Source organism: Dermacentor silvarum, chromosome 8, assembly GCF_013339745.2.
Source record: "Dermacentor silvarum isolate Dsil-2018 chromosome 8, BIME_Dsil_1.4, whole genome shotgun sequence".
NCBI lineage: Eukaryota > Metazoa > Arthropoda > Arachnida > Ixodida > Ixodidae > Dermacentor > Dermacentor silvarum.
This window is the reverse complement of record NC_051161.1, coordinates 7,938,617-7,961,358: the sequence shown is the minus strand read 5'-3', so window position 1 is coordinate 7,961,358 and position 22,742 is coordinate 7,938,617. Positions and strand designations below refer to the sequence as shown.

The 22,742-nt window shown below is 48.7% G+C and overlaps 1 protein-coding gene across 1 annotated transcript; it reads right to left on the bottom strand.

Annotated features, from left to right (window-relative positions):
- Positions 1-231: 231 nt before the first annotated feature.
- On the bottom strand, positions 232-2,969 carry LOC125947503 (uncharacterized). Its single transcript, XM_049672328.1, has 2 exons — positions 2,934-2,969; positions 232-2,126 (listed from the first exon to the last, which is right to left on the bottom strand). Exons 1-2 carry the CDS (start codon positions 2,967-2,969, stop codon positions 324-326), a joined length of 1,839 nt encoding a protein of 612 aa, XP_049528285.1. The 3' UTR covers positions 232-323.
- Between the last annotated feature and the right edge of the window lie 19,773 nt (positions 2,970-22,742).

The following is a 22,742-nucleotide window of genomic DNA, read 5'->3' as shown; positions in this document are numbered from 1 at the left end:
GCACAAACAGGCTGCCAGTTCCTCGCTTTGACGTAGGAATAATTTCCACTAGGACGTGTTCTAGAGACATAATGCCGGTCTCGTGTATGAGTGCCGGTATGTTTCGTTTGATTAGCGTAGCGATTGGCGCTTTGCCTGTGCCCGATACATCGGAGCAGAAGGACGCATAGCCTGATAATTTGGCCTGACCCCCCGTCTCTTGGAGTGCAATTATGTCTGGAGCTTCGGAATCCTTAGTTTGTAGGAACTGCTGGAGATTCCCTCGCTTGCGGCGGAATCCCCGGCAGTTCCATTGCCATATGACGTACATAGCGCTTTTACCGCTATTCCAGGCCATCGTTGGTCGAGCGGTTGTAAGGCTTAGTTACTTTAATGGGCCCTACGCTAGGCCTTTGTTGGGCGTTTTCGAGGACCGCGATTCTGGCATTATAATTTTCGGCAAGGTTTGTTATCATGGTGTGGAATGTTTTATGCATTATCTCGAATTTGATATCAATGGCCCTGGTGATTTCCTCTATGATCGTCTCTTCCCTGATGTTACGCTTAGAGGTGCCAGAATGGGCGGTTGTCCCTTGGGAAGGAGGGGATTGTTCTACCGCTCTGCGCTTCGCGGGTAGGCTCTCGGTATCAGAATCTGGCTGCGCGTATTGTGTGGTAGGTTCTGCAACTGCCGGAGGTGCATCTATCTCTATATGGACAGTTTCTGGTTCTGCGGGTACAACTTCTTTCGGCGGTGTCGCCTTCAGTTGGGCTACCTCGGCCTTGAGGGCCTTATTCTCTGTTAGTAGAATCTCGAGCATTTGTTTGATTTTAGTTAGCTCGCTGTCGTGAGATGAGGGGAGCGTGGAGTTTTCTATCTTAGTGGGTTCGGACTGGGAGACTACATTTGCCCAGCTCACCTTATTGTTATTGGTTGAGGTCTTGCTTTCTTGTTTAGATTGGGGTCTATGTCCCGATGGGGATCTTGATCTGGATGCCTTGCGATCGGCGGCAGTGCCCCTCGATTTTGATCGGGATGGGCGTTGGGCTGCCGTTTTCTGCTTGCCTGCTTGACGTGGCAACGATGGGTCTCTGCCGCCGCCGCCGCTGAGGTTGTGCAAGGTTTGTTGTTGTTGTTGTTGTCGCTGTTTTTCCCACTGGCGCTGTTTGATGAGGAAAGGCGTCCGAAAGTGTCTCTGGCAGCTCTTGTCTCCCGTGGGGTGATCTTTACCGCACAGCGCGCACTTAGGGTTGCAGCTGTGATTGTCCGCGGGGTTTTGGGCACCACAGTCTTTGCACTGTTTCTTGTCGGGGGTAGGGCACACGTCCGCGCGATGACCGATCCGGCCGCAGGCTCCGCACACTTCGACTTTTTTCTTGTGGAGGTAGCAGCGGTACTCGGCGCCTCTGTAGTAGACGTAGAAGGGTACATTTGGGCCTTCAAAGATGATGATGGCTGAGTTGGTGTTGCCCATGCGACGGGCCTGCAGGATGGTGGGGTTCTTCTTGTAGATGAGACTTTTGATGATGTCCTCCGCAGTGTCGTAGTCCGGAATGTTGTGGATTACGCCTTTGTAGGTGTCTGCCGGTGGGGCGGCGTAGGCTGTGGCTTCGTAGTGCGTGTCTCCAATTTGGAGTTCCCTGATGCGGTTGTATTTCTCAGCATTTGCCATTCGCGGAGTGCTGATTACTATGACATTTTTTTCCACGCAGGAGCGATATATGTCATCTTCCGCCTCTGCAATCGGTGCTGCGGCGGCTCGCAATACTTCATCTCGAATTTGCGCATCACTTAGTTTTGAGACATTTAGCCCGTCGCGGGGCCGTACGATGATCTTTATATCTTCCCTTGGAAGTTGTGGCTGTCGCGGCGGCTTCGGTTTCTTGGTGGCACGCGCTGCGCTCTGGCATGCACCAGAACGCGCTTCGCCAGTGCCAGTTGTTTTGCTTGTTTCATCAGCCATTATGCTGAACTGCTCTATAGCTCTACGGCTCCTATTGCGGTGGCTGGTAAGCCAGCCCGCTTCTTTAGTTACTTCTTCAGGTGCAATAGTTTCTCCCTCTACTTCAACGACGTCCATGCCTTGAAAAGAGCTTACCCGGTGGGTCGGTGGGGTGGTTGACCCGCCCTCGGTGCGGCCTTGGGGCTACGCGTCGTCCGGCATCGTGCAGCTGCGGTGCGGCGAGGCGATGATGCCGTAGTCTTGGTTAGGGCTGGCTGTCGTTCGGTGTGCCCGAACGGGTTTTGGGCCGTAATGGCCCTCCCGGTGGGCCGATGGTGATGAAACTGGTGTCCAGCGAGAGCCTGTAGCTTCAGGGACATGACACCGTAGGAATTTTGGTCGGAACATAGTTTGCACGCCACAAAAATTGGTTGTTCACGGAGCTCATGCGAGGTACGTTCGCTCCGGTTCGCCCCCTGGTGGCGTCTCTCTGCAGGACCTAAATAAAGTTTTTCCAGTCCAGTCCAGTTCCGACAACATCGACGACGCCAACGACAAAATGAACGAAAACGGCCAGACGACGATGGCTGGTACGACGAGCAATTACAGTCGGCGATGACAAGACAACGGACTCGGCGGCATGACAATGACGATAACGCCGCCAACAATGACGGCATGACGCCGAAGGCAACACTGTCGAAGGCAACACCGTCGAAGGCACGTCGATGACACAGTTATTTACACGTCGGAAAGTCCAGATCGAAACGAGGACCAACCCAAACTTTCCTTTTCCCGCTGTTTCTTTTTCCGAGCAAAGACGACATCTACGAGAGGCATTGCGAAAGCTTGAGAAAGTACCCTTAGCTGGCTGTCGATGTAAACAGAGAGGGAAAACAATAGAGGGTCCTTTTTATTTTGTAAAACGTACAACAACTTCAACAGACAAAGTCAAGCAAGTTGAGATAGTGGCGTTTTCCCCCGCCACCATGCAAAAACTTATGAGTGACTCACTATCTTCAAGTCCCAACATTGGCCTCCTCTCTGCATGCTAAGACATTTTGGTTGCCTCGTGATGTGCACGACACCACAACTTGTTCTCACGATCGATTGTGCAGCTATTATGCCTAGCCACGCGAATAAAAAATAAAAATAAAAGACCCGAAGGTGACCCAGCGCGCCGCCCGCTCTCGGTAACAGGATGCCTTAGCGTCGACGATTCTCCAGACAAGAGGAATGCAGGAAAGTGACCGGCTGGTTCGCGAGGAGTTGCAACGGTACCTCGTATCTACTCGAAGAGAGCACAAAGAAGAAGGCATGCTCTTCTAGCTCTGCTAGTCTCGGCGCCTCGGTTTCTTTTACTTCTTCCAAGGAGAAGCCTGCGGAAGAGGGTACGTGCCTTGAGGCGAAGTGCGAAAAAGGGACCAGGTCTCGCGTCCTTGAAGCTTAATAAAAACACGACGCGGTGAAAGAATATTGCCCAACTCTGTCGGGGAAATTCAGCTCGGTATTTTAATGAGCGTCAGCATATTGGAAGAACTATGCAGGAAATAAAATAGACAGAAAGCTTACTTGCCCCAATACGCACTCGAAAAGTAGGCAATACAGGGCAGAATTGTGTGTATTTTTACTCATGGTGGGATTTGGGATTTTGCGTATGCAGAATGTTTTTGCCGGCACCATTTACTTTAGCGAACTTCGCAACCAGGGGTGCTATGCAGGATGCGCCGAGTTTCTCGTTCGTACGAGTTTCACCCGAGTTTGCTCGATGGCAGTCAGTGAACGGAGATAGCAAGAAACGTGCAAGAACAGCAGGCAAAAAGAAATGTCGAGATAAAGCCGCGTATGACAACATGAGCGCACCCTGCGCGGCACAGTGATTCCGTGCTTCAAGCACAGAAGACTGCGCAGCAAAACGCGCCAGCGCCGCGTATTGTTACCAACGTATTATCACCATTTAGCAATACCGTGACTGTACCGCTGTCTATCTGCACACTTGCCGTGAGCCGCTTGCCACGCCTTTCTCGGGCGCGTCAAGGGCGTGCCTCCTCTTTCGAGCATTATCTTTCTATCCTCCGTCGAATGCGAACAGGGCATATGCGGTGCATTGGTGCACCTACACTTTCCCTCAATCGATTACGTTCAAATACAACAAATAAAATAAGAAACATTTTATTTCTTGAAGTATCTGTTTTTCGTTTGGAATGCCATAAATGTTTGATGACAAACAGAGATCGAGCGAATTATTAAATTTTGCACTTTTTTGCCGCGAGTGGCGACAGTGAGGCGAAAGCTTACAAGCGGATACATTTTAGAGCGTCGCACGCACGAGGGAGTTCATACGGTGAGCAGTCGCCAGGGGCACTGCAGTGCTATCCTTGATAGGGTGCCTTGATGCCCGCGCGCATCGAGGCACTCTAATCATTGATAAAGTCAGTCATGACAGTGATCTTTCCATTTCCTGACTATTAGGGAAATGGCCACGCAGCGCTGCGGCATGGATTGTTCACCGCAGGTGCTTCACTTAGGCGGCTATTAAGGCCGCCGCTTTACCAACTGAAACGACGGGAGCAACGGTTGTCACTGCAAAATGGCTGTGCGGTATTCTAGTGACGCAGCACAGTGAAAGTGCACCAGTTTATCTGCGTGCGCGAAGCCTCCGCGATGCATTGCAAAGAAGAGCGCGCTGCCCAGTGACACAATTCATCGCTTGTCATCGCTTGCCCAGTGAAGGTGCCTCCGTTCGCATGTATACGCAGAGTTGTTCTCTCCAATGTGCTTGCCGATTGTCTCTGCTGCTGAGCTAACAGCGATCGCAGATAGATATAGTAACGACCGCGCAGCAATCGCATTTTGGCGGGTGATGGCTCCTGTGTGCAGTTAGGAAACTAGACTTCGAACGCAGGAAGGGGTTGCAACTGTTTAGTGTGCCGTGCTTGTGATGAAGAAATGTCATCGCACTGGGTTTAAAAAAGCGAGCGTTTCTCGACGCTGACCGTGTTTGCGACACTGCAGATCCGATACACCACCGATGACAGAGCAGCCATCTCAAACAAGAGCTGCGATACCTTTACGTTGGAAAACACTACGCACTGCTCAGCATCGTCATCCACCACGGCGCATCGACACCTTGCAAGCAGCTACAGTGTCGTTGCGATAATTATTTGCTGTGCGCTACGTCGCTACAATGCAGACAATGAACCATGTTGTGGGGCCATCACAGCCTAAGAAGATAGATGCATCAGCCAGCGAAAGTCGCCGCTTTGTTTTTGATAGTGGTTCTCAGTTACAGTGCATCACCGATGACAGTGTGCTGTGCGTATTTTTTTGCGTATTATTTTTTGCTGTAGATTGTTGATGACTCTCAGTTCCGCACCACGTCGCTGTTGCCGGAAAATAAGTTGGGCGTGGCCCAACCGTGGCGGGCGCGCGCACAAGAGTTACATGCCTCGCGCGGGGCGTGACGTATGGTTTTGATTGACACGCGAACTCGGGCCAAACTCGTACATCGCGAAACCCCCCTCGAGTTGAACTCGGGAACATGGTGGCGGCAGCAGCAGCCTGTGTAATCGCATCCAGCGGCAGCAAGCGTCAATATGACCATCTGGACCCGTTCACCTACATGTCCGACGTAGAGTTTCAGCGTCATTTTTGCCTTTCCAAAACGTGAGTGCGCTGGCTGTGTGACGAGTTAGGCGAAGGCCGTCGTATGCGGAGATAGGGTGGCGGGCAAATTATGCTTTCCCAGCGTAGACTGGTGTGACTAGGCTGCGGAGGAATAGTTCGTGCGATCGCTTCGGCTCTCTCCTGTTTCAAGCAAGCTCGTCCACCACGCCCCAGCCCCAGGCCAGGTCCGGCGTCGTCATCGGAGTACTGGGGCACCTGCGAGCGCCTGGGGTTCAACCCGGACCAACCAGCCTGCGCAGGCGAAGTAGTCACATTATATTGGAAGACTCAGAATGGACGCCGGGCTGCCTTCCGGTGCCGAAATCAGTTTTGGGGCCGAAATCAGTTTTGGCAGGTACACGGTACCGCTGCATGGCACGGGCAGAGAGGCAAAGGAAGTTACTGCGCCAACACGGACCACCTCGGCCGTCCGAACGACCACCACCAGGCGCCAAATGATTTGACTCACGTACTGCGTGAGCAAAAGCGTAGAGATATGGATGTTGAAAGAGACCGTAGACTTGTTTCCTCTATCGGAGCACGCCATCGCCGACTGGAGGAGTTACACCCGTAAGGTCGCAAGGGACGAGCTGCTGGCGCGAGCTCCACTCGGTGGCACCGGGAAGACAGCGCAAATTGACGAGTGCCTTCTTCGCGGCGAGCAAAAGTGCAATCGAGGCCGCCTAATGACGGGCGACAACATTCCGCCGAGCCACCAAAACTACGGTGGTGTTAAAGATGGTGGCCCATGGGTCTTCGGCATGGTCTGCGCGACCTGAGGGGTGCTGCTACTTTTCAAGATCGACCGACGAAAGGCGGCGACGCTAGGCGCCATTATTGCAGCCAATGTTCAACCGGGGACCATTATTCATAGTGACGAATTGGCCGCATACAACTGTATCCCAAATTTAGTGGATGCTAACGGGGATATGCCTCAATCTGCATTGGGAGACAGTTAACCACAGCGTGCACTTTGTGGAAACCAACACGTGCGTTCACACGCAAAAAATAGAAAGTTATTGTCAAAAAGTGAAGCGCCACCTCGTCAGCAGTGGGTACAGAGTTACTGCACTGATGCTGGAGTCCCGCCTGGGATGACTGTGGTGGCACTCAACGGCCACGTGCGCTGCAAAGACCCTTTCTGGCGTTTGTTAGAAGCCACGGATCGCTGGGGCTACCCAGTATAAAGACTCTTTCCTGCGGTTGTTAGAAGCCATCGCTCGGCGCTAGCCAGTATGAAGGTTCATCACAAAATAAAAGAAAATAAAGAGTAGTTTTTTTTATCCTTGTATGAGTGTTTTCCGACATTCCTGAGTGCTTACACGGTAAGCGCGCGGCAAACCACTTCTGCGCTAGCCGACGCTCCCTTCGTCTCGAAGCCTTACTTAAGCGCGAGCAACGAGCGATGTGTTCAAAGCCCAGTGTAAAAATCAGGCGCGCACCAATCTGTGCTCGGAAATGGGAGCGCAAGCACGTAGGGAGCCGCGCCAATTAAATCTAGAGGAAAGAGAAAGAGCAACGAGCGATCTGTTCAAAGCCCAGTGCGAAAACCAAGCGCACACCAATCTGTACTCGGAAATGCTAGCGCAAGCACGTAGCGAGCCGCGCCAATCCAATCCAGAGGAAGAAAGAGGAGGGCGAGCGTGCCCTCGTGGTATAACGCGAAACGATTAAACTACGAATTAGTCTAATACACATTCAGTGTACAATTTGTAAACTTTAAAACACCTATACCCTACGGTAATGTGACTAATATCATTGTACTAAATGCATTTATTTGATAACTTGCTTGTGCTTCTAATGCACTCGGTGGAACGGCAAACAAGTGAAAGAATGCACGACCATGCGCCGACCGTATGATCACGTGAGCCCCAGTTTGTCGACCGCCCATATGGCAACGCCCAAGGGATGATGGCCACCCAGAGTGAATCTAGATAAACCAATGAAACTGGAGGTGTGCCGACGGACAAACTTTGTCTTGTTACCATTAGTTCTTTCATCTTGGGGCGTCGCCAGAGCTCGTGAAGATCCCGAGTTTCGCCAAACTCGGGGCATCCTGCATAGCACCCCTGGTCTCAATAAAAATTGCATATATCCCATGCCCTGTGGGAATCGCTGTAAGCGAATGGGTAATTGACGCATGATGGCGATCGGAGATTGAGTTGCCGCAATAACCTGATTACTACTGATTGTAAATAGTATCGCACTGATTTCGTTTGCTAGTTAAACGTCTGACATCGCGCTCTCTTCCGAATATACTCATATTGGCGACTAGTCTGGTTGTCGCCACCACGTTTGTCTTTCTCCCACTGCATCGAGGCTGCTCTGCTGCCCATTCGTTCGGCGGCCGAACAGCATACCGGCAGGCCCAGCGATGAGTCCCTCCTCCCGCTCCGTGCTTCTTTTGTGTCTGCACTGTGTCTCTCGACTATGTCAACGACTACGCCTTCCGATTTAAAATAATCTGATAGACGGCTAAATAAACCGCAACGGGCCTCCCTCCACAGCAACAATCCTTAAATATGTCCCCGACAAAACAAAAGATAGACAGCTAACTAAGCCAACAAATGCAGGCTGCGCCAATGAAGACTTCTGCAGTACCTTGCTGCACAAACAGAAAGCCCGCGCCATTTCAAGTACATTGTTTTAACTTGATGGGTATAGACTATGTTAGCGTCGTTTGTACAGTATATGCACGTGACACCTTTTCGTCCACATCAAGTTTGCGCTGATGATTGCAGCGGCATTGATTACCCAATAACTCAAACTTCCACTTTTACCCGCCCATGCCTGCGCATCGCTAAGGAGAAAGAAGCAAGATCTGTGACTGGTGAGTCCACATCTACGAGACGAAACAAAGAACACAAAACAATAGCGTTCACAGCGTGTATAGCACAAAGCGTGACAGATGCTGTTTACAAGGAATGGCTGTAAGCGGCGGCCCCAGATCTCTCTGGTCGCGCCGGTTGGCTCACCCGTCTAGACTTCAGGTTTTCACCACTCCTGTGACTCAGCGGGCGTACCGTCTACTCGGTACGGATCCTGTTATTTTACCACAGCGAAGTGAAGCCACTCGCAAGCATGCCCTTTACGGCCAATGTTACTGACAGTGACGAGGATAATAAAAATGCAAGAGACAGCAAATATTTTCCGCGAAGTCCCAGAACGACCAGCTACTCCAAAGCAAACAAGCACACTCCTGATGTTTTTTGTCTTCGAATTCACGCGTTATAAAGCGTGCTCTGTTGGCCGCCGGTCGCTTCTGAGCCAGCATGCTTTAACTATATAGCGATACGTTAGTTAATCTCGCTACTGCAACATTTCGCTTTATTTTATCTTTGGCTGCTAGTCTCCTTGTAGCAGCTATTCCGTCCTTGATGGCTTCTGACCAGTTGTCAGAACAAAGATCTTGGTAACGGGTGAGTCACCTGCATTCGAATTGACAACGACTTTTACCATCGAGGCGTCGATGACAGCTAGACCACCGTGTCGCTATGCGGGAAAATTCTTTTCCTGTACATGTGGGGCGATGATCACAGTAGGGAAAGCAGGGACTGTTCTCCTGGACCATAGGTGGGCTGGTATTTCCTGTATATGGCCTGTTATGTGGCAAGATTTCCCAACCCTTCACTATCGCGTCACAATGATCACGGTAACCACTTGTTACGCGGATCGTAGCCGACACGCAGGCGGCGTTTCGACATTGGCGAGCATTCTTGCCTTTGAGCGCAGTGTCACGTTTGAGCCTACTTTGCTCAGAAGCGAAGACGACGCGTTTTTGAGGGCAATAATTCGTACGCGAATGACGTACGAACTATCTTTTACTTGCGATAGTAAGTCATACTATTTTGCACTGGTTTGGGCTACCTTTTCTGAAGCCTCTCGTGCGCCATATGTCTAATCCCACAAGATAACAAACAAACAGGCTTAAAAGATGCAAAGGCCTGTACCGAGTTCTGAGGAACAACAGCCGTCATTTGACGAGTGCATGCTAGATCACTCCACGATATAACGCCGCAGCAATCACGAATATTTCACCACGGCGTGTAGTACCTATGCAAGTTCGTCAGTGAGCGCCTGCAGTGCCATTTGATGAGCAGGAGTATATGCGTACGTCAACGGCACCGTGTGCAAGAGAGACCTGAACTTGTTGCCGTAAGTTCATTCAGCCGTAGTTTTATGTGAGCGATAGAGAGATAGTTGTCTTTTTTTTTTTTAACCGAAGCTTTGTTGGCTCCCGGGTTTGGCATGTCTGCTGCTGCTGCTGCGTCGCCAGATTTCTCACCATATAATATTTGTAAGGGAGCTTTAGACATATGAAGCACCCAAAGTTGGGGGACGCAATCTGCCGAGCATACAAAGGAACGCAAGAAGTCTACAATCGAGTTTGGGTTCTTGCGTGCGCTAAGCCGCTTGTGTACGCTATTTCTAAAGTTCCCTTATTTGTAGATGTATATATATGAATGTGCCGAACGCCACTACCAACAAACGGGCTTACATAACCCCTGTACACAGACTGACAAAGTAGTGCCAGTGAGCGTACCTTTGTGACGCGTAATAAAGAACAACTTTTTACCTAAACCATGAACATGCAATCTCGGCTCTTAGGTATCTCTAATGCTTACCGTCCTTTTCATGCAACAGCGCACCATATTCAACGGATTCTTTTATTTACTTTATTATTTTTCTATTTCGCCATTCGTTATGGGCCACTGGATGTGTGCCCATTATTGGCCAATCCTCCAGCATTGGTATGGGCCACTTACACAAACGATACAGAATCTTTTAATGTAGCTATATACGTATGTGACAATGTGTCGCATGTCTCCCTGCGTGCACCTGCCCTCGCAATTCTTCCCTCGACAAGCATCTAACGTCGCGTTCGTCCTTGTAACATCACTGTGTATAAGTCTCACACTGTGCAACCACCTGATTTGCTGCTTGTATTTCGGCATAGTGTGTGCGTGGTGCAGTGCATAATCATATACATTGCGCGAGGTTGCACGCTGCATGGAGTTAAAGTAAACACATGTCTACGCATGGCCGCTGGTTGTATATAGGATATAATTTACACCGCTTGACTAATGCCCTGGCCGACATAAATTCCAACATCTGCGTTGTACTTGCCTTACCTTTTTGTCTCTCTCATGTGGAGTGCGCGTTCCATGAGTACAATTTGATTTCGCACTTTTTGCGCATACCCCCCACGTAGTCCTGGATGAATATTGCGTCTGCTTCTCTCTTGCGGGAAATAGATGAGGCGCGTGCGCCTCATTCAGACTGACCTTGCTGTATGGGACGAATAGGTATCAGGCATTTTCACTGGACAACTTCAAAACCTGGATACAGTCCGCTTCATTTGTCTGCACCATCGCTTCACGGTAGTTGACTACGTGAAGAGGGAGAAAAAGAAAGAGAGAAGGCAGGGATGTTAACCAGAAAAGCACCTGGTTGGCTACCCTACGGGCGGGGTAACAAAAAGAAAGAGTAATGAAAGAAGAGAGAGAGGAAAGCGGTGAATGTGTGCACGGGCGGGGTCAGCACCAAGCACAAGCCAGTCGCTTTCAAAGAGCACAAAAGTGCTTTCAGTGCCTTATGGGACGATGATCTGTACGCTCAGTGGACGATCACCTAGTTGCCTCAATGCATTGGACATCGATTGCCTTTGCATGCCAAATTGATGACGGTGGCACAACAGGTGGTCTATGTTCTCCTTGCAGGTCGCAGACATCACATGCAGGACTGCCCGCCATTCCAATTAGTGCTGAATAGGCTCTCGTGAAAACAACTCACAACCACAGCCGACACAGAAGAGATTCATCGCGTCGATACACTCCGGGCGGAGGTCATAGTTGCCGCCGAAGGTTTAGTTTATGCAGTCCCGTGCGCCATTTATTGTGCGGTATGCCACTCAGCTAACGAGAGTGTGCGTGCCAGAAGACGAAGCTGCCTCGCTGCCTAAAAGGCCCAAAATAACGAAGTTTGGGGCCTGACATTGTTTCCACAATAATTTTTGAAGCTCCATATTTTTCCCCACAATCCATGAAACTGCGACAAAAAAAAAAAATCCACCAACGAGGTCACATCATTCATGAAAGGAACGGATCGTCGACTTCCGGAAGCAGCTATGGCTGAAGGAAGAAAAAAAATATGCAGCTACAATGCACATGCTGGAATCTCTGTGAACCGAATCTTTCGTGAAGCGGTTAAATAAATACTATAACATTTTTATCTTCTGTAACGTGTTTGGAGCACAGCCATATTGTGCCTGCCTGACAAATCAGCAAGACGCGGGAACCACATGACCCATATGATCCACGCGGCCATGGATTACACAGCCTACGGGATAGGCCCGCCATCTCAGGCATCAGACTAATTTACTCTTTCATTGTCTCCACGAACACGCCACCTCATCCAAAACTGACGAAAGAGGAAAGCACCGCATTCCGAAGACTGCAGAGCAATACGTACACCCATGGGATCCTCATGCATCGCATCCACCCGACACTACAAACATACAACTGCCCGATCTGTGCCGTGCCAGACACTCTGGCGCATTTGCTACTAGAGTGCCCGTGACGCCCCGAAGACGCCGTTACCAAACATACAACGTCCGAAGACGTGAACCTCCTCGCCGAGACGTGGGAGGCCAAGATCTCCACCCCGGCCCTGGACGAACAACGACGCCTTGTCGCCAGAGCCCGGGATGCTATCGCGGCCAGAGGATTCCTGGAATGAGTCACCCTCCCACCTAGAGTGATCCACAGCTCAAACGCTCGGGAACACCGTCTCGAAAATTAAAGTTTATATCATCATCATTGTCTCCAGGACCAGCCCACCTTCCTCGACAAAACGAAAACTGAGCAGACGTGCTAAACCCCTGGAAAAAAGGCGTAGAATGTTTCACACGGAATTACGCTGTTTAAGTTGTAAATTGTTGTACTGAGGATAAGTAATACTGTTTGTTGTATCATTGTGGAACAAGGATCAAAAAAGATGACTGACTAATGGGGTAGCACACGAGGAATAAGGATTATAAACAGGGATAAGGTGCCTTAGAAAGGCTGGCCAACGTTTCGATAGGAGGACCTATCTTCGTCAAAGATAGGTCGTCAAAGATAGGCCTTTGACGAAGACAGGTCCTCCTATCGAAACGTTGGCCAGCCTTTCTGAGGCACCTTATCCCTGTTTATAATCCTTATTCCTATTGTGGAACAAGACTATTTTAGTGTGGCACGTATCCATTGTGGATGAATTGCCGAGCATGGTCACCCAGAAGTTGCTGAATATAATGCGCTATTTATTAAGAGGTCAGTGTGCTTTAGAGGAGCCCATGATCCGACACATTGTGTTCAGGTTTTATGTAGCAATTTATTTTTATTATGCAGAAAAGAGGTCCGCTCACTCGCACTACTTTCGCGGTCACCAGACAAGGTTCATATAAGCCCGTCTGCTGGTACTTGCATTCGGAACGCATACATCGGGTGTTTTAGCGAACACGTTCAATAACTTAGGGTTGCGTGGGGCAGATAGCATAATTCTAGTCCAGGAGCTGGTCTACTCGAAGAGGCGGACATTATTTACACAAAAAATTGAAATGCATAACTGACTAATTAACAAAAATTATCTAATTAAGTTTCTAACCTTATGGCCCATATTGCAATTTACAATTTCTAGCCGTAGAGTTCGCAAGGCGGATTCACTTGGAACGAACCCGTTTGGATATATTAATTTCCGAATTTGGGGAGGAATGCATTGGCGTTTTAGTTACTTTTGCGCTTCGATGCATAAAACGACATTTTTTTTTTTGTCGCAATTGCTGCGGCGAACAGTTTTGACTCTTCCGGAAATCACGGTAATCAAACGCGTGCAGGAAACATAAACACTTGGAGAAATGACCAGTAAGAGTACCGCGGCCAGGAAACATTGCACATAGTTCACGACAAAGCAGCTAATTATACGATGTCGCGAACGCCGCTTATATCGGCAGCTGAAGGTTTCACTGTCTCCTTGGTCCGAGTCAAGGCCATCGGATGACTGCATTCCGAACGTCTCACACGGTGTCGGACGCTGCAGCGTGACATTGAGCCGTTGTCTCGCTCGGTCGGGCGCCTATATTGAACGGGCAACGCGTGGGCACGTGGCGCGCACCGGGGAGAGCCGCGTAATCGACGCTTTCGCAGACACCTCAGCCAGACCACCCTCGCGCTGCCTTTCGGCTTTCACTTACTACCACTCTGCGTCGCGCGATCTTGGCTTGGTAGTCAGTCAACGCTTGTGACGACGCTTTGGAACAAGCGCGCATCTCGCACAAGACGCCCAACAGTAGGGAGCCACGCCCTAGCGCTTGGCTCCCTACCTAACAGAAGAACGCTAACAGTGTTGAACTAAAATCGCTGGCGTAATACAACCACTGACCGGGGACTGAAGTTTGTTTCGCAAAAAAGAAAACGTATAGGCTGTCGAAGTAAAAACTTTACGCAGTTTTGACGAGAGAGCAGAGAAGAGTAAGTGCTGAACGCTATTCTTCATCATTTGTAACGCGTTCTTTGCGACATGTTGACGGACACTGGCACAAAAAAACCTCATTGGCGGATGGCGGAGGCAGTTGCACCGCTATGGCGTTTCCTTCATGTGCTGATCTGAGCTATGGAAACAGGTACCGCATTTGACGAAATCGAGACTGAAAGTCGACGTTCGGGTTTGTTATTTAGGACTTCTCGCTCGACATAATCAACCTCAGCGCAGATAGGTGGGATACTCGAAGCAACAAAATTAATTGCTGGGAGAGATGCGCATGATGGCTGGGCTGTCGGTTCGGACAAGTAAAAACTGTAAATCTTCTGTGCAACATCCAAGTGGAGTGATCCTAATGTGAAATTATCTTGAACAATGGATGTTTTGAGCGCAAATTTGCACAGTGAACAGCTAGAGGAACACATAAGACAAGAGGTAGGCCTCTGTTTTGTTTGTTACCCTCTAAGTGTTTATATAAATTCCGCTCTAAATGTCCGTCCTTCTGTCACTATGACCATGGCCAAGACAATGAACAGATAGTTCAATTTCACGTCTTGAGCTTGGTCGACATTATTGTTTCAGTCGAGAAACGTCTGCAAGTGCAGAATCTCGCAAACGCGTTGCTGTACTTTAAGGCGTACAAAGTTACATGCATTGACTTTTCGAGGAATCACCTAACAAACAAAATGCCAAAATGGGTCCACGAACATAGCATAATCGTTATTCCTCGGCGCTCTCATAAGTTAAAGCTTATTTTGAAGACATTTTGCACAGAATAATCTTCAGCAAAATGATTCGACGATGCTGCGAAGCATTTGTTGTCTATACAGTGGACCCAGAACTAAAATGCACACTTTCGGTTAACGTACTGGGAGACAAGGAAACATTGTTTTATCAACTCCTGCTAGGTGTTGGCTTCACCAAATACTTTCTATGTAATATTGGGCGCTCAGAATTGTTATAGGCTTGTCGTGAACAACATAACATCTCGGATGTACTATTGATTGCCTGACTTATGGCCAGTAGAGACGAGAACTGCGCTTCAGGATTAGAGCGCTGGGGAATCGTGCGCGTTCTCTGGGAACTAATCTTGAACCGTCGCCTTCAAATTGCAAGAAGGGAATTATTCGGGGAATTAAAATTCTTACGTTGTCTGAATTCGCAAGGCGAAGGAAATTTTACTGGCGGAGATTATCATAAACGGGGTGCATTCTTCTCGCGGATGTGTTCGGTCTTTGACGGATGCAAGTTGCCTGTTCTTTTGACTGGACTCTCGTCGTCTCAGACGCTTCTTCGCGACGTTCAGTGCACGCTTTGTGGCACCATTTTGTGAACATAGGCGGAAGAACAGACGAGAGGAACAAAGGTTGCAGCTTCATGAGATCAATGGATCACAAAGATGCTAAAGGAAGAGCAATGATGAAGGTGCAATATAACCACGAAGCAATCAACTTAATGAACAACTTAAATGAGTCTTCTGCCTAATTTTCATTAGGCCTTCCTGGTGGTAAGCTGAAATGACAAACTCTTTATCGCCTTTCGCGTTGGTTTCTTTCTGTCGGTGACCGGTGCTAAGTTGATATTTTATTTGCTCAAGTAACATTAGAAGGTGACTTAGAATACGAAGAGGCACGCGACATTCTGACTCAAAAAAGAAAAATAGGAAAAGAAAGAAAGAAAAATCAAAACCCATTTCTTAAAGAAAGATGGTTGAACGCGAATATTCGCCCATGCAAACTGAATTATCGTCAAAGTCCAAAGCCAACGACCACGCAACGAACCCAAGAAAAGCTGAGCGACCCGATGCGATGCATGTGTGATTTGATTGCTTGTTTAGGATTGTATTTGTTGAACTTTAATGTTGAATGAAGACACAGTTCGTTAAGTTTCATAGCCTTTATTCTAGATCATGTAGCCGTTCATTACACGGACACACACTTTCACGGACTGCATACAGTTGCTGATACAGGGGATCGGCCTTACGGATGCGATCGCGCTCGCGCTTACGGTCGCGTACGGCAGCCTCTTCTGCCGTGCGGTGCACCCGCGGCCTACCCATGGTGACCAGGCGCGTAGCCAGGGGGGGGGGGGGGGGGGGGGGGGGCTGGGCTGATGGGGCTTCAGCCCCTCCCCCCGAAACTTTTGCCCGGCGCCCCCAAAACAACCACCGGCGCCGGGAATCATTCAGGATTTCGTCTACAATGTCTTTTTCACGCTCGAAAAGACATTTCGGCACGGACATTGCGAAATCGGGCTGGATTTCGTGGTAACACTTCTGCGCTTGCAGTCACATAACGCAAGGAGCTCCATCCGAGCACAAAGTTTCAAAGGCTTTTCGATAGCGAGCGGGCGCGTCGCGGCATCTCGCAGTGGCCGTGGAATCTATACGGAGCGCATGGATTTCAATTCCGAACTTTGTGGGTATAAAATTCTCATTAACTTTTGACGCGAAATGTGCACTGACATTTCCAAAGGCGTGCTTTAGATTTTCAATTCTGGAACTTTACGGGTTTAATGGTCTTACAAATTTGGGCCAACAAGCGCGCACTGGAGCCCTCGTATTCACGCCGTTCCAGAGATGGAAGCACGCGCTCGCAATCTTCCGTAAGCGAAAATACTAAATATCACCGTGACTGTCAGCTGGCAGCTGATAAATTTCTCCAAACATTTTCAGGAAGCGCGCCCAATGTGATCGATCAGCTGGACCAAGGCAGACAAAGTAAAATAAGAGAAAACAGAACAAAGTTAGCGGCCTATTATTGAGACAGTTCTTTTTTGCGGGCGACGAAGTCTGGCTCTCTGTGGCCATAGGGACAGCTGTCCTATGGATTAAAGCAAAGCCCCGGCTGGAAATACTGGTATTTTCAAAGCGCTTTTTCGTATGTGAGCTTACTGTGGCGATACATATCTGAAGAACCTTTTTAATGTTGCCCCAGTAATGCCTCGTATTTAAGCCCAGGTGTATAAAACCAAATTATAGAAATTTGTGGTGAAATTATAAAAGAAAGCCTAGATGCAAAAGTAAACGCTGCAGGCTGCTTCTCCATACTTGCTGACGAAACGATGGATATTGCTGGAATCGAACAGCTTTGTTTGAGCAAGGTACCTAAACAAAGATGCCAACGACATAGAAGGAGTGTTTTTAGGTTTTAGCACCGGAATAGATACCCTCTCTCATTGCGACTGCAGGTTCTATGTAAATATGTACAAACTGCTACAGATTCTAGTCACCTCTTCCAGCGCAGAGAGAATATATTTTAACATGTGTTTACTAAAAAATGTCGCAGTTTCACCCGAAAGGCGAAGCATCAATTGCGATAGCAAATTAGTAGAGGGCTACTCGGAGTAGGGATAGTAGTTTTATCGGCTGCATAAACGTCACATTCGCTTACTAACTGAATTAACAAGCGTGGTGTCAGCGTGCACAAGCAAACATGAATAGATCACACTGAATGACCACAGACAATGACTGTCAAAACGCTGGCATCAAGCGCAGCCGCCGCAGTGGTCGAAGGTTCGCGCGGTCTATCGCTTCAACGGAAACTGAGCGGCGAATGCACAGCGCATACAAAGGTCAGAGCCGTGTGCAGATAAGAGACGGTGCGGGCGACCGCCACCGCCGGGCAAAGCGCATAGGAGTTGTGCAGAGGAGAAGTTGTTGGCAGATAAGAAGCTGCCCCCCCCCCCCTCCCTCCCCCGCTGCCTTCCCGCTTTTTTGTTTGCGCTCGGGAGCCCATTGAGTGGCTAGTTCCCCTTGCGCCCGGTTGCAAGATAGGCATTTGGTGAAGCAGCACAGCGTTGCCCCGCCTCCCTCCCTCCCTCCTTCCGATACCCCCACGTTCTTTCGCGCGACGGTCGCGTTTGCTTTCAGCCGTGCGTTCGCTCTCCGTGATAGCGCGCGTCCCCCGCGTGCTTTCACTCGCGCATACGGCGCGCGGCGAGATATTATCGCCCTTGGACTTTATACGGAACCTCACGGCCACGGCGGCTGGCGCTTCTATACGCCCACAGAGACGTCGGTATCAACATGTCCGAAGTCATTGACCACTTCGCTAAACTTCCCCGCCGAGTGAAGTTTGTCCTTTAGATAGCGAAGCAGCAAAAATCAATGCAAGTAAAAAGCTCTGTTCCTTCAGGTCCATAAACGCGTAATTATGAAAACGTATGACTGTTCATTAGCTTTTAAAACCGCAGCAAAATTCACCATTTATTGTAGCAGTTAGCACAATGAACAAAATTATCATGCGAATACGAAAATTACGACCACATCAATAACCAATTTTCACCGACCTTGCTCATTGAGAGCCCAGCCCACGCAGCGTTTCCCAAAAAAAACACTCGGATATTGGGTAGTTCAACTTGCCGCATCATCTGTGGCTTTCGTTTGTCCTTTTCTTTCCTTCTTGGCTACCTGCTTTTACTTCTTTTTTTAAACAAAGCAATAGCCTTCTTTGATTTTGGGTGCAGAATAATTGTTGCCGCCGTGCAGGCAGCTAAAATGCACATCTTCGTACTGATTTCTGCACGTTCCTCTATTATTCTACCCATATGGTGCTGTCGCGACTGCAGCATGGCCAAAGTACATATCACGATTTCTGCGATCATAGTATTGCTCTTGCCTGGATCGTCTGTCTTTCTATGCGTGTAGTTTACTATCTGTGACTGAGCAGCATGTTTATTTGTCTTGTTTGACGCATTATATATAGTGACGTTTGCTTAGATACGTAGATTTATTGGAGACTTATACGTACATTTAAATATCTTGTTGCGAGGTTTTCTGTATACAAGCAGTGAACTTTGTTTCCGGCGACACTTTTCTGCCCTTTATCAAGTTGTATCTTCGCATTTGTATATTCCATTCTATCTTCGCATTTCTAATGTATATTTTGCAGAACTCCTGCTTTTTGTATGTATACTCACTGTTGTGACTTTAATTTCGGTGCAATTATTCACAATACACGACCGGTAACAGGTGCTCCTGCGCAATCCATCGCAACGAAGGACAGCGTCATTGTGGTTTTTCCCTGGCCGTTGCATATGTACAGACATGTAAACAAGGTTCTTGAATGACATATATCCATCAAAATATTTGCCCTCAACTTGTTAATTTCATGGCCTTTACGTTTTTCCTATCAGCTGCATGCACTGCGTTGCTGGTTTTGAACTGATATAGTTCTAAAGTTCGCGTGATATTGTCTGCATTTATTAAATGGACAAAAAAAAAAAACGCGGAAGCATTGATACCAGTCATTTCTGCCACAATTTTGGGTACATACGAATATATTTTTTATGAAAAAATACATGCTTTACTTGTATTCACAGTGCGTAGCGTTCAATAATTCGTTTGCAGCGTCTAATATACAATATCATTGGCAATGGCAATGCAGTTATTATTCATGTATTTGATCCCTCGAAAAATCCTATAAGGAGGAGGCCGCGCTGTAACCTGAGCCCCAAGAACAAAATTTCTGGCTATGCCACTGATGGTGACGGCCGGGAATGCATTGCGTGACGCGCGTAATGCAATGCAGATATATACAGTTCGTCTGGGCAGCGTGGCGTTGCAGTTCTCATTGGTCTTATCGGTACAACTGCGAATGTAAACTGTAGAGGTCTACGATTGTGTGCGCAGATTCGCAGATTGTTCTACTGTGTGTGAAGATGCGCAGATAGTTTTATTTTGTGAGTTGGCTTTCCTGTAGTGCGTTTTCGGCGCTCACGGACGAATCAGTGAGACATAGAAAGCTTCACTTTAAAAAATTGGAGGACGCTTAAGCTTCGCCTTTAAGAGTGGAACGCGATAGCGTTGTCGGGCCCCGTTCGCATCTCATTTTTCTTTGAGTCGGTTTCACTGCAATACTGAACGTGGGAAAGCGAGCTTACAAAGACCGAGCTTACACCAATCCCCTTAAGGTCGGCTTCAATTTTAAACAGAAATGCATTGCTGGGAAGACGTCTTTCCAGTGGCAATATAAGTGGTCTTATATTAAAATCTGAAAGCCCTAGGACCTTTTTTTTATTAGTTTATTAGTTGTTTGCTATTGCCTCGACGCGCGCGCGTGTCCAAAACGCATTAAGCAGGCGAAGTCCGAATTTGACCTGCCGAGGATGAGAGCGCCATCTGGATATCATTTTCGCAAGTAAACTAGCCGAGCGCGCCGCTGTAGGTCTAATAAAAATGCTGGAAAAGGGGTTTGTGTTTGAGTTTCCTCGTAACAGAACTATGTTTTCTCGTACATTCAAATTACAATCCGACGCCACCATGTCTGTAGGTTGTGGTAAAGTCGTACTTCACCATTTTTCTGACGGATTTCACTGTGAGCAATTCAATTTTTTTTTCAGTTTCGACAATTCAATTCGACACGAGGTGCTTAACGCTATAGCGTTAATACTAGAACGATCGAAAGCGTGACCTAACAAAACGGGTGCGAACTAGGGATGGTCGTTCTCATGACATAGTAGGATAATGGTCGCGAAGAAAAACCTCTTCAGACACGGGAGCGACATGCGCGGGAACAAAAGAAAACTCCAAGTGACCGATGGATATTTGTAAAAGAAAACCACTCCAAGCACGCACGTATGCACACAGGTACTCTGTCCACTCGCGCCGCTAAAGGGAAGCCTCTGAGTATCCCGCGACACGGTCAACTTTTGCTTTCTTTCTTTTTTTCTGGTCTTTGCGAACGTGTCGGGCCTGCCGAACGGCGAATTATGCTCAGAGAGGGGCATGCACGCATTGGACCTTTCAGACTCGGGCGAGTGAGCGCGCTGAATCGTCGTCGCGTCGTGTTCATCGTCTTTCCCAGCGGCGGCAAACCAGTTCATTCCCGGAGTTCCTGTACACCAAGGCCGTGGAGGATTCACCGGCGGCTCGTACCGCGGCTCAACGGGACGCGCACGCCAGCGCGTGCGAGCGAAGGGGCCAGTATCGAGATCACGAACACCTTGTAACCGGGCCGCTTCGCTGGTCTGTCCGCTGGCCACTTTCCAGAAGTGTGGGGGGGGCACTTGCCCACCTTCTCGGTATCCTGACTTGCCTCTTCTTCGCAAGATCTCTCTTCACTTGGTTGGTTCATTGCGTATATCTCCATTAACTCCATGTACTTATATTTGTAGTGACCCTCGCATCATGTCTACGCGATGAAAGGTTCACGATTACTGCTCAGCTGCAGCTAGAGTATAGCATACTTTTTTTCTTGTGCATATGTTTCTGTGTGCGGGGAGAAGCAAGAAGAAGAAAAAAAAAGAGAGGTGGGGGTGAAGGGGAGGCACGCATGTTAAGGTGGTTCAAGTTGGTTTAGAATTTTCAGAGATTAAATCACACCAAGGCGCGGACTAAATAAAAGCACGGAGATGTACAAGAAACTGCTTTCAGATCAGTCAGTTCGAAACAGCGCTTTCGGTGTCTGAAGGCCGGATTCTCAAAGCTTATTAGAGAGTTTTTAATTAGGGAGACGCAAGCGTAGGGGCCCCCTAGCGCTAGGGGGCCCCTACGCTTGCGTCCCCGTAATATAAAACTATCTATTGTTCTTAATGTCGGGTTACGATCATTGGTGGCACCTTGACTGTCTAGAACTTCTAGCATGCGCACACGCTGTCTAAAGCTTATGACAACCGGAGTTCCTGATATGAATATAGCAACCGGACGTGCTAACCACTGAGCTATCACGCAACGTGCACGCTCGGTACTTCGTGCGGGGTATTTATCGTAGCGCAACGCATACTAGGATAATTATGGCGTCAGCGCATGCGTTTCGAAGGCTACTGCAAGCAATGCACTCACATTGTCCAAAACTTAAAAATTGGAAGTTTATGATATGCTGCCGGCAACGAAGATTAGAGCACTTCACGGGCCCTGGCCTAACCGAAAACCCGGGCCCGGCCCGGCCCGTGGGCCGGGTCTGGCCGGGTAAAGTAGCCTTCACGGCGGGCTCGGGCCGGGTCCGGGCTTGAAGCTCCGGGCTTCGGGTCGGGCCCGGGTTTGAGGTGGCGGGCTCGGGTCGGGCCGGGCTTGATCTTGCGTGGTGGCCGGGCTTGATCTTGCGTGGATCATGCGTACGTTCGCGCGAGCGTTTCCATGCTTACACTTTCCGTCGTGGACAAAAAAAAATTCACAATTCTTTCATCGTCCACGAAGGCCTGCCGCTTCAATTTTACTTCAAGTTCACTATGATTCACTTCAGGAATTGAAAATGCAATCATCCCTGTATAAGTGGACCACGCTGCACGGAACTCTTTATATTGAATGCTATGTTTCGCTGGTTTCTCGATAATATAACCAAGGAATGAGTTCAATTAGCAATGTGACGAAATCTTAGTGCTCATTTTGTACTATCACAACGAAATAAGTGCGCGGGAGCTAAAACTTTTTGAGACGCGGCCATATTACTTAGCTCACAAATACAGGAGCCCCAACAAAGCGCTCGCCATGGTACACCTCTTGATATACTGAACTTTCCGCTGCGCCGTCCATGCACTTTCTTACATTCGCCTTGCCTCCGCACGGCGTCGTTTCACCATCTCCCTCTGCCTGGGTCTGGAAAGGTGGTTGCCGTCGTGTTATTTTTTTATGCGTTTCCCATCTTCTCTAGGGTGCCCGCAGGGTCTTCGCTTTAATAATAATAATAATAATAATAATAA

Excerpts from the sequence above, each read along its gene's own strand:
- LOC125947503 (XM_049672328.1), bottom strand. The coding sequence starts at position 2,969 with ATGCAGAGAGGAGGCCAATGTTGGGACTTGAAGATA. Across the intron at positions 2,127-2,933 it reads AATGTTGGGACTTGAAGATA|CCCCAAGGCCGCACCGAGGG; the intron begins GTGAGTCACTCA and ends GACGACGCGTAG.